At 37.1% G+C, this 14,929-nt stretch overlaps 1 protein-coding gene across 1 annotated transcript; it reads right to left on the bottom strand.

The window, feature by feature from the left end:
* Window positions 1-288: 288 nt before the first annotated feature.
* LOC135690907 (uncharacterized) lies at window positions 289-14,653 on the bottom strand. The gene is made up of 8 exons (XM_065208596.2): window positions 14,003-14,653; window positions 13,338-13,485; window positions 6,503-6,672; window positions 5,649-5,817; window positions 5,086-5,284; window positions 4,080-4,475; window positions 3,043-3,226; window positions 289-2,543 (listed from the first exon to the last, which is right to left on the bottom strand). Exons 2-8 carry the CDS (start codon window positions 13,431-13,433, stop codon window positions 2,474-2,476), a joined length of 1,284 nt encoding a protein of 427 aa, XP_065064668.2. The 5' UTR covers window positions 13,434-13,485; window positions 14,003-14,653; the 3' UTR covers window positions 289-2,473.
* Between the last annotated feature and the right edge of the window lie 276 nt (window positions 14,654-14,929).

Raw genomic sequence — 14,929 nt, 5'->3', positions numbered from 1 at the left:
CTTTCAAGGGGGCAAGGAAATGGTCTGACACAAAGACCGAGTTACAACATGTAACAACAGCCATATTTTACAAATTAAAAATATTTGGCTTAGGCCAAGGCGCCCCCCCCCCCCCCGGCCCTCGGTATCTCGGTCCTTGGTCTGACTTAGTGAAAAATCTGAGTTATCCAGGGTAGACTTCACGAGATTGAACTGTATCTGTCTTTTCCATTTCACTCGATTTCCATATCAAGCGAAAAAATCAAAAAATTCAAAATAGTACCAGAGATAAGTTCACGCAAAGATAGATTCTATTTGAATTTGCGCTCTTTTACTCATATAAATTAAATGTTCTATAATATATACACAATATCAAAAGAATTCAAACTTCGAACATAGTCTACTGTACATCATCTATGATGAACTATTAAATAAATGTCAAACTTGCAAAATACCCAACCAGAGTGAGTACCTTCGTAAAGTTACACTAGCCATAAAAAGTTACATCAGCTCAAACATGATGAAGACTTTAGAGCTCTAATTGGCCGTTCCTTTCGAAATAACGAACATGCTGCCTTAGTATTTGGTTCCTAGAACTGCAATATAGCATCGATGAAATCATGACTTAAAAACGTGACAACAAAATCCACAACAACATGTTTCGTCTTTAAATCAGCCAGTGTAAATCGAATGGCTGTTTGCGGTCCTGAAGAAATTTTGTGTAGCTTTTTCTAGGTTCTGGTCTCGAAAATAATGTTCTATATATCAAGAGGGAAAGAGGACAATTTTTACAATCCTTCCGTATCTTACTCTAGCGGGAAATGTCTTATACAATCAAAGAACCTGGATCGGAGAACAAGAATTGGAAGTTAAATGGAGCTAGCAGAACATGACCAAAGTAGAGGGTTGACTATGAGCCATATATTGGTACAAGGGAAGTATTGAGTGACTGATTGCCTAAATATCCTTTCTGAGACTAAAGAAGATACTGAAGGGATACATTTTAGGGGTATGGATCGAGAGGGAATGACAATATCAAGGCCTGATTAAGGTGCAAGGGGAATTCAGAGTGATTCTCTACGTCAAAATACGTCAAAAATTACTAAGAAAGAATAACAACAAACTACTAAAGAAATACAGTAAAGAGCGAAATATTCACTGAATTTGCCTTAGATCATTTACAATAGAGGTTGGTTGCAGATATGATAAGGAAGAGGGCGAACATTGGCTATTTCGGATTTCTGGTGCATTGTAATAGAATAAAGCTGGATGGGAGTACTAATACCACTTGGCGGTGCAGAAAAGGGGACTCTCGCGATTAAGCCAATCTCTTAGGTGAGGGCAGTTCTGTGCAGCTGGCAACACAGCCTGCTTTTGACGGAAAGGTTCTATAGAGAGGTAAATTAGCAGGTTTTTGAGATATCATATGAAAGTATGAGTGGGGTGATGGATCGAAACTTATTTTGATTTGAAAATGGGTATACAGAGGAAAGTAAAAATTTAACACAATATCATACATGAAGTAAATAACATAAAAAGTTGATAAAGCATATAAATCGTAAAATGCTTTGTTTACTTCTTAGTTGCAATTCTTATAAGCACAACCAAAAGCTTCTTGCTTCTAATTCTTAAAGAACTTAATTTGCCAAGAGAGAGCCACGAGACCTCAGTCACGAAAACGGAAAGAGGATCCCCTTCGGTTCGCTCTCGTTACACAACAAAACGACAAAATCACATAACAAAACAACAGTAAATTAACTTCATGGTTAAATTCCCCCCAATCTTCTACATACATTTACCTTATTAAATGAAAAAATAAAAATTAGGAAATCTAGACGCTTTGAGCTAACACTATAATTCTATCTACATCTAAAAAATCTACAAAAGGTAATTTCTACTTGAATCAACAAGTTTCTATATAGCTAAATGCATCAAGCACAAAGAAAATCAAATGTTTTACGTTTGTGAAATATGGACAAAAATGTAAAATCCTAGCAGCAAAAAGAAGCGATGAAGCGAGAACAAAAGCGTGAGGCAAGAACAAGCATTAGTATCGAGGCAAGAACTATCGAGGATGAAGGAGAGAAAACAAAGTTTATGCAATTGAAGTAGAAAGTGGTGAAGAAAGCTTCGTAATGTAATGTGACAGGAGGACTAAGTAGAAAACTTGGAAAACAAGGGCCGAGGAATATAAAGAATAAACGCTAGGCTTTGGTTGTCAAGGCAATATAACTAACTATAGAAAAAGAAACTGAACTTAATAGTATAGAAACAATGAAATGTGGGGCAAGGCCTACCTCGAGCTATTGGTGAGTTTAAAATAGCTACCACAACGCAAGATATACATGCTTTTGATTAAACAATCTAAGACGCTATAGCCTTATTCAGAAAACAATATAATGTCTAATACTGGGAGTAATTGAATACTTGAATACTTCTTTGTAGTATTTTCAAGTGCAGTCTCGATTTTCTTTCTACATCATCATCATCATCATCATCTGGAAGCTAATGATGTTAAGGCCAGCACAGCATCTATTTCTCTATGGCTTGTTAGGCCACATGATCTAAAACAAGGAAAATGTCGTTAATAACAACAATTAAGAGTCATCTAATAGACTACGAGCTTTGGAGTCGAAAAGCCGACTTTTAAAGAATATTATCTTTGCAAATTCAAAAATTTTTGGCAATTGAGAAACTGTTACTTATATATTGCCAAAATATTGTATTTTACCACCCCCCCCCCCCTCCCCCACGAGTTGACAATAAATACAAGTAGTTGCTCACCAAAATGATGAGCCTGCATTAATTTTCATCCCTTCCCCAAAAAAGCAATGAAGTTGATTTGATTTTCGTAAAATTTGGAAGGTTGATCTAAATTGCAAAACAACATTGCTTTGTGAGGAGAGGGGCATTACAATTAATGCCGCTTTATCGATGTACAAAACGTTTTTCAAAGATAACATTGGAGGGTACATGAATTGGCACAGGTCTTCATACATTCTGTCATGACATCATCTGATGGACAAATTAGTGCGAGGGCATAAAAAATTAAACAAAACTTACTTGAATTGGCTCGGCAAGCCGCTTTCAGTTGCTGCCACAGAGCGAAACACATCCTCCGATGACGGGGGTGCTTTATTGATAAAATCTGAGCAATCATCTCTATTTCTTCGATGTTCTGGTAGACCCTCTGAGCACTGCTTGTCCTTCAATACGATTTCGCGTAGTTTTCTACCACTGTCCGCATCTAACATGAAAGGAACGTTTGTACAAAGATCGGTACAATCCAGTTCGGAATGATTGCAGAATGCTGTTATTAAAACTAGAATGCTGCCCTTTATAAAGCAACATTTCAAGTACTTGATATATTACATTGAATTAATCCAAATCAAACAAGTAAAAGACGCTTGCCTATAAAAGCTCTGTACAATTAACCCACTTCCTTAAGCAAATTGTAAAAACTTAATCTCTTTGACAAAAAGATGAACAGTCTTAAAAAGAGTGAAGTTATAACGTCTGGAAAAATACGAATGATAATAGGAAATACACGTTCAGACAAAAACGTTCTTATAATAGAGACTAGAATTTATTTGAAAACAAATCTTGTTTTTAATCCATTCTAGACGGCTCGTCTGCTTTTAAATAAAGAGCATGTGCAGATTCTTTGAGTCTGTCAGTGAAGACGCATCAAAGGTGCCGAACGGGTCATCGAATATTATATTTGCCGATAATCACAGTGATAACACACAAAAGAGAACGGGTATAGAACATACAGATGACGTAAGAACGCAAAAATAAATGACAGAATTTCTGATTCTTTATGCACAGTTTATATTGTGGTAAATATGTTCAATCAGTTGCCAAATCTTCTTGCTGGCCTAGGAGTTCTAAGTAATGATTGAGGCCTACTATTGGATCGTTTATATTGAATAAAAAACAGCTAGAAAACCTAAAACTACCTTCCCTAAAAAAGGAAATAAAAAATAAAAAAGCTAGTAAAAAAATTTCCAAACTGGGTTTGGAGGTCTGAAGAACAGGCTAGTTGCTGTCCGGTAACATTGCTGCCAATTCAAAGAAATATCAAAATAATTTTTAATTACCTTGGTTGTTTTTTACTTTTTCTTTACTTTTCAGGGTTTCTTTAACATTATACAGCCCGTGAGAGATGACTTCTTCCACTGGGGTACGCGGTGGAGTGAGCTCTCTTGGAAAATCGACAGGAGACTGGTTCCCAAAGTGACCATCAACCCATCGCTGTAAATTCCCAACAGGCGAATTGTTGCCCCCGAAATCGATCTTTTTCAACAGACCTTCCTGGCTCTGCTTAGTTGACATCTCTGAATTAGTTTTCACTTTGGGCTCTGCGTCTTGCTCGCAAGCAGCCTCGCGTTTCGCTTCTGTTTTGTCGCTGATGCAAATTGGTCTTTCGTCTTCAGAAAAAACATCATCTTCCATCCTAACATCGCCAGGTTTGGAAAATTCGGGGCTATGTTGCTCTATCAGAAGAAAAATCGTAAAGCAAATGTCACAGGTGCCACGAAAGACTTCTCTTTACTTAAAGCAACGGAGAGTTTTCACGAAAGAGCAACTATATATTCCAAAAGCCAGAACTACCAATAATGGTATCAGATCATTAAGTTTTCAAGGGCCTAAAATCTGGAATTCACTCCCGGAATCAATAAAGACAGCACAAAATACTAGACAATTTAAGAATTTGATCAAAACTTGGTTCCTTGAAAACAAGTGCGCATGCTCGTTTTGCAGTAAATGAACTTTCTTATGCAATCCTTGAAATTGCTTCATGTTAGTCTTAATTAGTGTATATTCACTATTGTAAAAACTAACGTTAAATAATCTACAATACAATACAATACAATGCAATGCAATGCAATACAATACAATACAATACAATACAATACAATACAATACAATACAATACAATACAAAGCTAAATCTAGCCAAAAGATATTACACATGTTTGCAAAACTACATCAAGGCCTGATTTCCACTTACTAAAGAGAACAAGACAATGTGGTCCTGAATTAAACTCTTCATATAATATCTTTGGAAGAACAGGCAAACAACCAGCCTTAAAAAATCACCTACCATTTTCGTCTGTATCCATGCAGTGAATGAAATCTTCATCATCAGTAGAACTACCAGAACCTTTCCTTGACTCTTCTGTCTCAAATTTTGAGCTTCTTGATACAGAGTCCCTCTTGTCTGTGGATTTATTTCGCGGTGACCATGTCATTTTGTTGTCTTTCTTCAGTCTTCGCCGTGCATTTGCAAACCATGTTGAAATCTGGAATTCGAAAGTGTCCCAACATAAGCATGGAATCATAAGTCATAAAAAATGACGTGCCACGGCACGTGACTACAGAGGCCATTTGAAATAGCTCAAGCAAGATTGGTTAGAAGTCCTTGCGAAATTTTCTATCTAGAGCTCTGAAAAGTCCTTTTTGTTGGAATAAAATTTGCATTTCCAAACATTTTCCGGCAAACAAATTAGCATGAGCCCTGCCAACCATTTATTTGTGCATCTTTTTCATTCTCTTTCTCTTGGGTTTAGCAAACGATGAGCACAATAACTAGAAATATAGCTGGTGTTTCTTACGGAAAAGAGGTGGAAATTAGCAACCAGTGGAGTATGTTTCACACTTGCCTACCTGTGTGACTGTCATTTTAGTGAGGATCGCTAGCATTATTTTTTCTCCTTTAGTTGGGTATGGGTTCTTGCGGTGCTCGTGCAGCCAAGCTTTCAAAGGGCTGGTCGTCTCCCTTGTCGCATTTTTTCGTCTCGCACCAGAAAGCAAGGCTAAATCTAGCGTGCCATATCTGAAAAGAAAAACAGGATTTTAGGAAGGAAAACGCTAAATAACATTGTTAAAAACACGAGTCTAAAAGTCTAAAAAGATCAGCTGCAAAAACAACATCAAACAACTTGAATCCCAGCAGGGCATAAAAAACGCAAAGTGCACAGCAACAGGCTACGAACGCAAACTTAACACATCTTGCACAAGAAGAAAGCTTCTTTTCGAGTTTCGAAAACTGTGCTACACAATGCCAAAGGAAACTTCAATTTTCGCGACAGCTAGGCCAACTGAGAAATATCGCCTTTTTGCAAACAGCTAACGAGCGACGGTTCTGGGGAAAACAGAAAAGTGCGTCTTCGGGTCATCCTTCCCAACAGTTTTAAAGAAGTACCCACAAGCAATTATCGACGTCTTCCGTTTGTTTCAAACATCAACCATAAGTAGAAGAGAATTTGATGATAGCAAAACAGCTACATCCCTTCAGCTAATGAGAAAACTCAAAATGACGTATTCAAATTTACTTCAGAAAAAAATTCCATGTTCTTATTTCATGGGGATGAAATTGAAAATGTTTTAAGATTGTGCTTTCAACTCCAACAGTATTACTAAATTTAAACCCGATAATCAAAAAACAGCAGAACGGTGTCCTCAATACAATATTTTCAGCTTGACAAGGAATGCTTTGGTAAAAAAATTTGAACACTCACCCGTCTCGACCCCCTATGATACCACCGCGTCCAAATGGAGACAGGAATGTTTCGTAAGGATATCTAGCTGCTGTTGTCAGGTGCGCCATGTATGTCCATTGGTCACGAATTTCTCCTGAAACGGCGTTTAGTGGCTTTGCCAGTTCTTTGATGCCTAGCAAGTGGTTGCCCTGTCGCAACACAAATAGGTGAATACATCAGAAGCCGTGCGACACAGTGACGTAACAAATCGCATTAAATAAAGTGACGTAAAAATCAGTGTAACACAACACATGGATATTTGTCAAAATATTTACAGGGAACATGATAATAGACATAAAACCACTACTAAACACACGAAAATGCTTATAAACTTAACAATATAGCGCAGTTAGTCAAATGAGCATTTTATTTTGCAACGTGCGACACGTTAGGTCCACGGCAACTCATGAACCCATAAATCAGATATTTTTGGATAGCCTTTGCCGCTCTGAAAATATAATTTACATTACACAGTGAATATCAAAATAACATATGTCGATAATCACAAATGGTAATGATCAAAAAAAGATGGGGTGTCGATTTAATGTATGTTTCTTTGGTCTAGTAAATCTCTTACCATACGAAGTCATAAATATATATCTTTAGAATCCTATAACTTGAAAGACCATTATGAAGTACCTCTAAATAAGCAATTTCAGCTAATTTTTTTTATATTGACTAAGATATGGCCACATGAACACAGAATCTTTCCTCAGCATATCACTATAATTTGGCCTTGGTTCTATGATCTATGAAGCAGGCCAAAACAAAAACAAACTATTATAGGTCAAAGGTGCTCAGAAAAACAATATGGTTGCTCCTTTTGACTTTGTTAAACGTAAACAAAAATATTCTGAGAGCGGATGCTTGCGGGTCACAGCCCCCAATAACCTATAGATTATAGTATCCACCAGCCAAACTGTACATTTTGTGAGACACTGTAAAGTAAATGTAAAACAAAGCATTCTATGAGTATTCAGAGGGGCTGGTCTACCAAAATTTTGCTTATTCCCAGACTCCTCTTAAATAAATTCCTCTCAGTATGGACCTGCCATGCCTTGACTGGGTTAGCTAGTATTGGACATGGGGGCTGTGTCATTCCCCAATTCTTCATGAGTTGGTCGGTAAATCTTCAGTTGGTTCACCAAACCCTTAGTTGGTCGGTAAGTCGCCTATCGGTTGGTGGAATAGAACCTAATTTTTTCTTCATCTATAGATATATATATAAATGTAAATATCTTCTTAGTCAAATTTTACTCTTAATGACGCTCAGGCCCCTCCAGTATGCAAGGTGAAGCTACGCCAATGTCTTTTATCAACTGATAAAATAATAATTGTCTTTCTTATAAACTGAGGCCCGTTAGCGAGACCCAAAACGAGTGACAAATAAACGGATATGGGATACTGAGGGACAAAAAATATCGTGGTTTATCGATATTTACAGAGAAGCGAATTAGATTTTAGAATACTTAGTTCACAATTAACACCAATCTCTCTAACATGATCGTTAAACTGCATGCTGCAGTTATTTGATCAAAAGGATGGGTATGTCATACTATAAAAATAAAATATTTCAATAGTCCGTGCTTGTAGTTGGCTCCAGTTTTTCCAAGATTTACTAAACCATAATGATAATAAAATATTTCTTATAAACATGTTGTTTCAAGGACCCGTCACAGTTGTTGTTCCTCAGTGACACTGTAAAACTGTTGCTCCCCCAAAAAATATCTGAACAGCCACGTATAGAAAACTTAATACACAAAAATTTTGCTCATCCAGACCAAATTCATGAGCATACCACAGAGGCAGAAGCAGTCATCAGTACAAAGTCAAAAATTAAGTCAAAGACGCGAAAGGTTTTCCCTAGCATCTGCAACTGGACGTATACCCAATTCAGATAGTATATTGGGCCTAGCTTGCATACCACGTCAGAAGGATCTTGATTATAAATTGTATAGGACATTGCTTACTACATAATCACTATTGTATCTAAAAAAACTGCAAGATTCTCGTTGGGGCACAAGGGGGCTCTTGCCCCGCTCACTTTTACAAAATTGGCGTGCTTGTTTGCAGCTCGCACCTTAATTCCTACATGAGACGATTCCTACATATGCTCCAAACTTTTAAAATGCTTTCTTCATCATGTTTGTCAAAAATTCATGAAGAATCAAAGGATGTTAGCAAGGTCGTCTAATTTGGAGACAATATCAACATTTCCTCTAGTATAATGAAAACCATTGAATTATAAATATTTCTTAATTTGTTTCCACTGGGGTCAAGAGCTTTCTAGCTGTGATTTTCCATCGTTTAGCCTTATTAACACGGTGAAAGTCTAAATAGGACACTGAGAATGTACGCTAATTAGGCCAGATTTTTCTCCACAAGCAGGTGCTAAAATGAGAAAAGAAAACTATGGGAAGTATGCTGTGCAGATGTTAGTGCACGTAAAAACCTTGTTTTAATTTCGCAAGGATTAATACCGCCAATGTTGTAATAAATAACTTAACAATGAGGTCGCAAGGATTTTTTTTCCTTATATTCACATAAAATTTTTACAAAACGTACACAAATTTACCAGACGATACCACAGTCGCAAGGATTATCTCATGCCTGGCTCGCCTCATTGCATTATCGGTGCAACAGCACTATTTTTAAGGCAAGGGCCCAGTGGTTGGGGGCAGGGGGCAAAAGCCTCCTTAAGCACCAAATCGACAATTCGTTGGCATTTTCTTCCATCTTATGGATTCGTTTTCATTTCATAACAGCTGAAAAACTGAAGTGCCGTCTAAAACATTTGTCAAACTGCAAATAGCATCCCATCCCCCTCCCCTTTTTAAATGGCGAAGCTTCAGTATTGTCCAGGGTTTTGTCGGTTTTTTTCTACCGAAGAATGTCAACTTTTTCGCAAAAATGAATTCCACTGATTAATGGTGGAAAATGAATACCATTGGTTAGTTTTTATTGGGGGGGGGGGGTGGCTTAGGCCCACGATTTTCGGACAAGAAGACAGGCTCGACAGGATTTCTGACAAAAACGTGAATCTGAGCTAGATAGAGCCCCCATATTATGAGCAAAGACCATTTGTCCTTTCTGAAAAGAAACACCGATTACCGGTTCATAATTATGATTAAAACGCCCCGCAAAGGGCATCAATTGTTCATTCGACCGTCTGGCAAATATTCAAATTTTGGTTAACAATGATAGCAAATATAGCATACAGTCACTTTTTGCAAATAATGAATGTACAAAAGTCATTTGAAATGGTTTTATGGAATTATTATTATTATTATTATTAATATCATTTTGTCATTTTGACTTTGAAATGACAAACCAAGAACATAAATCTGATCTTTTATCATCACTGTCCAACATGCTCAAGCAAATTGATTCCCAGCCTCTACATGCAAAAAATAAGTTGCTTCTTTATCACAACTTTGTTCTTTCTAAAATCTCTTGGAACCTTACTGTAGCAGATCTTTCAAAGACGTGGGTTGTCGAGAATCTTGACAGCCTCGTATCCAAATACATCCGCCAGTGGCTCGACCTCCCAATAAGTGCTACCTTGAGTAGCATTATTCTTTCTAAAAACCAGTTTGGACTCAGCCTAACTTTACCATCCGCCAAATTCCTACAGTGTCAAACTATTTTACGCAACGCATTGAAATCTTCACCAAACGATAACATTCGCTCTTTATGGAAAAATACCAGCAGTAGCACAAATATACAATATGATATATATAGGAACACGAAAGAAGCATTAAAGGCTGTCCAGCAAGAACATAAAGATCGTCTGCAAAACATTCTAACTTCCCAAGGATCTTTATTGTCACATCTTTTTAACCAGGATCTTTCACAAATAAACAAACTTTGGTCCAAGGTGCAAAGTAGCATGCCTCAGAATATTTTCAATTTCACCATAAGGTACCTGAACAATACCCTTGCCACACAGAAAAACTTGAAAAAGTGGAACTTGAGCCAGACTTCTGATTGTTCTTTCTGTTTTCTGCCAGAAACCCTCCTTCACGTTGTTTCTGGCTGCAAAACATACCTGGAACAAGGCCGATACACCTGGCGTCATAACTCTATCTTAAACTTTCTAGCTACGTCTCTTAAAGCTGTTAATGAATCTACCATCTACGCTGATATACCTGGCTATCTTTCACCATCAATCATAACTGGAGAAAACCTTCGCCCAGATCTTCTCTTGAAGACTAACAACAATTACCTATACATCTTAGAGCTTACTGTTGGTTTTGAATCCAATCTTGACACAAATGCAACAAGAAAACACAGCAAGTATGCTCCTCTCCTATCTGACTTACAGCGAAAGTTCAAATGTGTCTCTTTTGTGAATCTTTCTATGAGCTCTCTTGGCATCTTTGGCAATTCCTGCATCTCTTTCTTCAAAATGTGTGACTCTCTCTCCATCGATCAACAACAAAAACGGTATCTCATCTCTAAACTTTCCAAAATTGCCATTCGTACTACGTACTACATATTTTGTTGCAAAAATAAACCATGGACAAATCCGGAATTACATCCGTTTTAATTTTGGTTGTTTTATTTTTCTCAGTTTTTTCTTTTACCTTACGATTGTTATAGTTTTTTCTTGTAAAACCAGGCTAGCCAATTGCAAATTACCTTGTAATAGTGAGATTTGTAATTGTAGTTTAAGTTGAATTGAAAATGAAATGTTTCCATTATCACTTTGATATATTTATATATATACATTTTAGCTTCTCTCTTCTTTCTTTCTTAGTTTGCCTTTTTACTATACGATTGTTTTAGTCTTATTCTGTAACCCAGGCTAGCCAGTTACCAAGGTAATAGAGAGGTTTGTAATTGTAGTTTAATTGAATTGAAAAGTTTTCATTATTATTATTATTATTATTACTATTACAAATGTTATTGAGTATTGATAAAAAATAAAACAAGTTGCTAGAGTGAGTTTTCTTGAGATTTCTAGAATTCAATCATAAGATTAGCAAATAAAACTAAAATCTTGACTCAATATCATTTTGTTTTAACTTGAATTATTTTCTTATTTACAATTATATTGGATTCCAATAAAATTTGATCCAGAGGCAACAGTGGATTCTGTGGGGTATTGAAAATTTCACACAAAATGACAAGACAATTACAAAAAACTGTACACAGGTAACTTAGAGGCAATCTTTTTACAGAAAATGAAATAGGATTCTGTAAAATATTTAAAATAAGGACTATCATTAGAAACTATCAATTCAAATCCCATCACTATCCCTATCATAGTTTGAAAAACCTGTTCAAACAAGATATATGTCAATTTCAACACAGCAAGGCTTGTTTTATTTGCATGCAATCCCACCAATTTTACAGGTACTGTAACATTAAAGGATAAAACAGTGCTGCAATGCAAAATAAAGTTATGAACTACTTTTTGGACTCAAATAATTAAATCCCCTCCCAGTTATTTGTTTTGAAAACTTGTAGCACACCCATAATCTTATTCAGATCCCTGTTATTAAAGACTCATCCCTGCAAGCAAACCGAGCACCCCCATTTCATGTACTCATTCTTCGTACATAAAAAAACTAAGCAAAAGCCTTAGATTAAACTGTTTTTCATTTTTGGGGTTCTTTTTATACCTGGCCTGATTTTATTTAGATTCATAATAAGACAAAACTAAACTTGGAAAAAGTAAAAATATTGTTTGGGATTTTGTCCTCAAGTTGCAAAGTGCAGCTTTTTTGACCCCATCAATTTACTCAAATCTACAGACAGAGGTTTTGCCCTTAAAAGCTGCAACACCCCATCCCCGGCCCACCCCCACCCATGAAACAATTGACTATAGTGAACATTTTTAAAATACTCTGTGCATTTTGTGAGTTGAAATTACACAAGATTTTCGTTACAAACAATTCTCACGGGAAGCGTAAATAACTTCTATTGCAGTTCTCTAAGAAAGTAACCCCAGATACTTCAGGAGCATTTAAAGTTGGGGGCAGATGAAAGAAGGGATAATGAACTTAAGAAAAAGAGGCACTTTCCAAAGGTTCCAAAGAGGTCAATTTGGACAAGGGGCGTTTCCCCAAAATTTGGGGGGTAGGGGCCCACCCAGTTCCAACGTACCTCTCCATCCCAAAGCCCCCCGGGTCGCTAAAATATGAGACTCAGTCAATTTAGAATATTCGAATAAGAAATGTCGTAGCAAATAACCCTTTAGCTGAAATAAAACTGTATTTAATCAGAAAAGGTTGCAGGCAAACAAAACGGTTCGATGAAAATGCTCGCGGTAGTGCTTGAACGCCATCTGAATTCAAGCAAAGATACAACTGAACAGCACGCGCCGCGTTTAATTAAAATGTCCATTCAAAGCATAAATAGGCTAGGAGACTCGAATATAGGTTCAACTACGTACACAACATGTGCTTTTTGACAACGGCAGCAAACCATACAAAAGAGACGTTTAGGTCCATAATCTACTGGTGCTCATGACAGCCTTACGCCTTCCAAACAATACACTGGGAAATAACAATACATAAGCTCATAAATCCGGTCAGACGCTAAATCAGTTGACCCATTGGTATATGTACAGGCAACGCAAGTGTTTGCCTGCATGCAGTCTCACAAAATGACATGGAACAGATTGGTGTTTCTCAAACTTTACTTTGGATGGCAAAATGATGTCTGGCTTTGGGTCACTATAGTTCTGAAATATTGACGCACAGGCGTTGCTTCCTTGGCAATCGGGGTTTGATGTCGTCGGGAAAATTATGTGATTACAATTTTATTTCAGAGCACCTCCAACAGGAAAAGGAATAATTCTACTCACTGTCTGATCCAATGGGAGCAAGATGCCTTTGCCAAGTGGGGTACCTTCACTAACAGCGACAGACCTTGGCAAAATATCTGCCCTCTGAGGAATCATTCTGCACCAATTGTCGGCGATGCTAGACCATTCGGTGCTTATGACAAACGCCCTGGAAAGTGACTTTGAATTAGAACGCAAAAACATCAAAAGATATCTCCACGTGACAATAAAATATAAACAATTTATTAAACATTTTCCAGGTATTTTTGTGCACTCAGGGGCATAGAATTATAGGTTACATTTGGTTTTATAAGACGCGATATTCACATCACCTGTGTCCCTCCAGACATGCAGAACGAGGACAAGGCGTTACAGAGATGTGGCGAAAATTTGCATTGGTGCAAACAAGCAACCATCAGTTCATCAAAATAAGGTTTAAGAAAAATATATGACACCATTTGATAAACAAACTTCTAAAAAATGAGGCATAATACTTTCATAAACATAGGTTCTGTCCTAAAATCCCAGACATCATCTCACTGCACTAGACAAGACAATGCATTGTCTTGTGTGTAAATTTGATGGGCCTTCCACAAGGTCTGGTTGCAAAATCCAGCAGGTAAGAGTGAATTAAAAGGTAAAACATTCTTCAAATAACAAATAATGAATCTGTAGAGGTAACTCACCGGTAGCTCAATCTTGTTTTGCTTTCTTGCGTGATCAATGTTCCCAGCGACTTCCCAGTTTGCCAGCAACAATTCTAGCAGTTTATTTAAAACCTCACGCACAGATTGTGATTTAAATGCGAAGAAGGAAACAACAGAAGTCCTTTTGCAATGTTTTGCCCTTCTAAAGTTTGGATCTTGTAAATAGATTGCCTAAAATCACCGACATTTCCTCGCGAATCTGCACATCTCCCTAGACTGTCAAGTTATTGATCGTGAACATTTTTCGACATGACGTTACATGCCTATTCAACCAATCAGCGATAAGAGCAACAAGCAAAATCAACTTTGATTGGCAGATAGGAACATGTTTCTAGACAATAGGCCCATTGTTGTCTGTGTTCTTCACATTCGGCCTTTTGTTGTCTATATTTTCCTCAGACGATTTTGACAGCTTCTCCGCCCAACTGGGTGTCTTTTCTGCATAATTACAAGCTTTTTAAAATACTCAAACAAGGGCATTAATTTTGGTTTCCTGTCATTGTAGCGTTTCAAATGTGGTAAACACATTCTGTGACGATTTGATTTGCAAAGATTTTGTTGCAGCTTTGTTGCAATTTTTTTCAGTTCGGTTGTAGAAACTGTAACAAGTCTGTCGATAATTTTTAGAATGGCCTGGGGAATAACGGCGCGTGACAGACGTTATGTTCATAGATAAAAGCAACGTATAATTCTTGCTGTTTTCACTAAAAGATAGACCTGCTTAGCTACAATCCCGTGATTTGACAACCGTCCAAAATAACTTAAACAAAAAAAATGATAGGACGGCGGAGAAGTAAACAAATAAAACAAAGCCGAGTCGATATCCGATATGAATGGGCCTAACTGAGCCAACATGTGTGATGTGGGAAAATCGAGCCACATTATTCGAATAAGGATAGTAAATAA

Source organism: Rhopilema esculentum, chromosome 4 (genome assembly GCF_057945365.1).
Source record: "Rhopilema esculentum isolate cy_ngs chromosome 4, ASM5794536v1, whole genome shotgun sequence".
Classification (NCBI taxonomy): Eukaryota; Metazoa; Cnidaria; class Scyphozoa; order Rhizostomeae; family Rhizostomatidae; genus Rhopilema; species Rhopilema esculentum.
This window is presented reverse-complemented; position numbering and strand designations above follow the sequence as displayed.

Excerpts from the sequence above, each read along its gene's own strand:
- LOC135690907 (XM_065208596.2), bottom strand. The coding sequence starts at position 13,433 with ATGATTCCTCAGAGGGCAGATATTTTGCCAAGGTCTGTCGCTGTTAGT. Across the intron at positions 5,818-6,502 it reads ATCATAGGGGGTCGAGACGG|ATATGGCACGCTAGATTTAG; the intron begins GTGAGTGTTCAA and ends TTTTCTTTTCAG. Across the intron at positions 3,227-4,079 it reads AAAAGTAAAAAACAACCAAG|ATGCGGACAGTGGTAGAAAA; the intron begins GTAATTAAAAAT and ends CTTTCATGTTAG.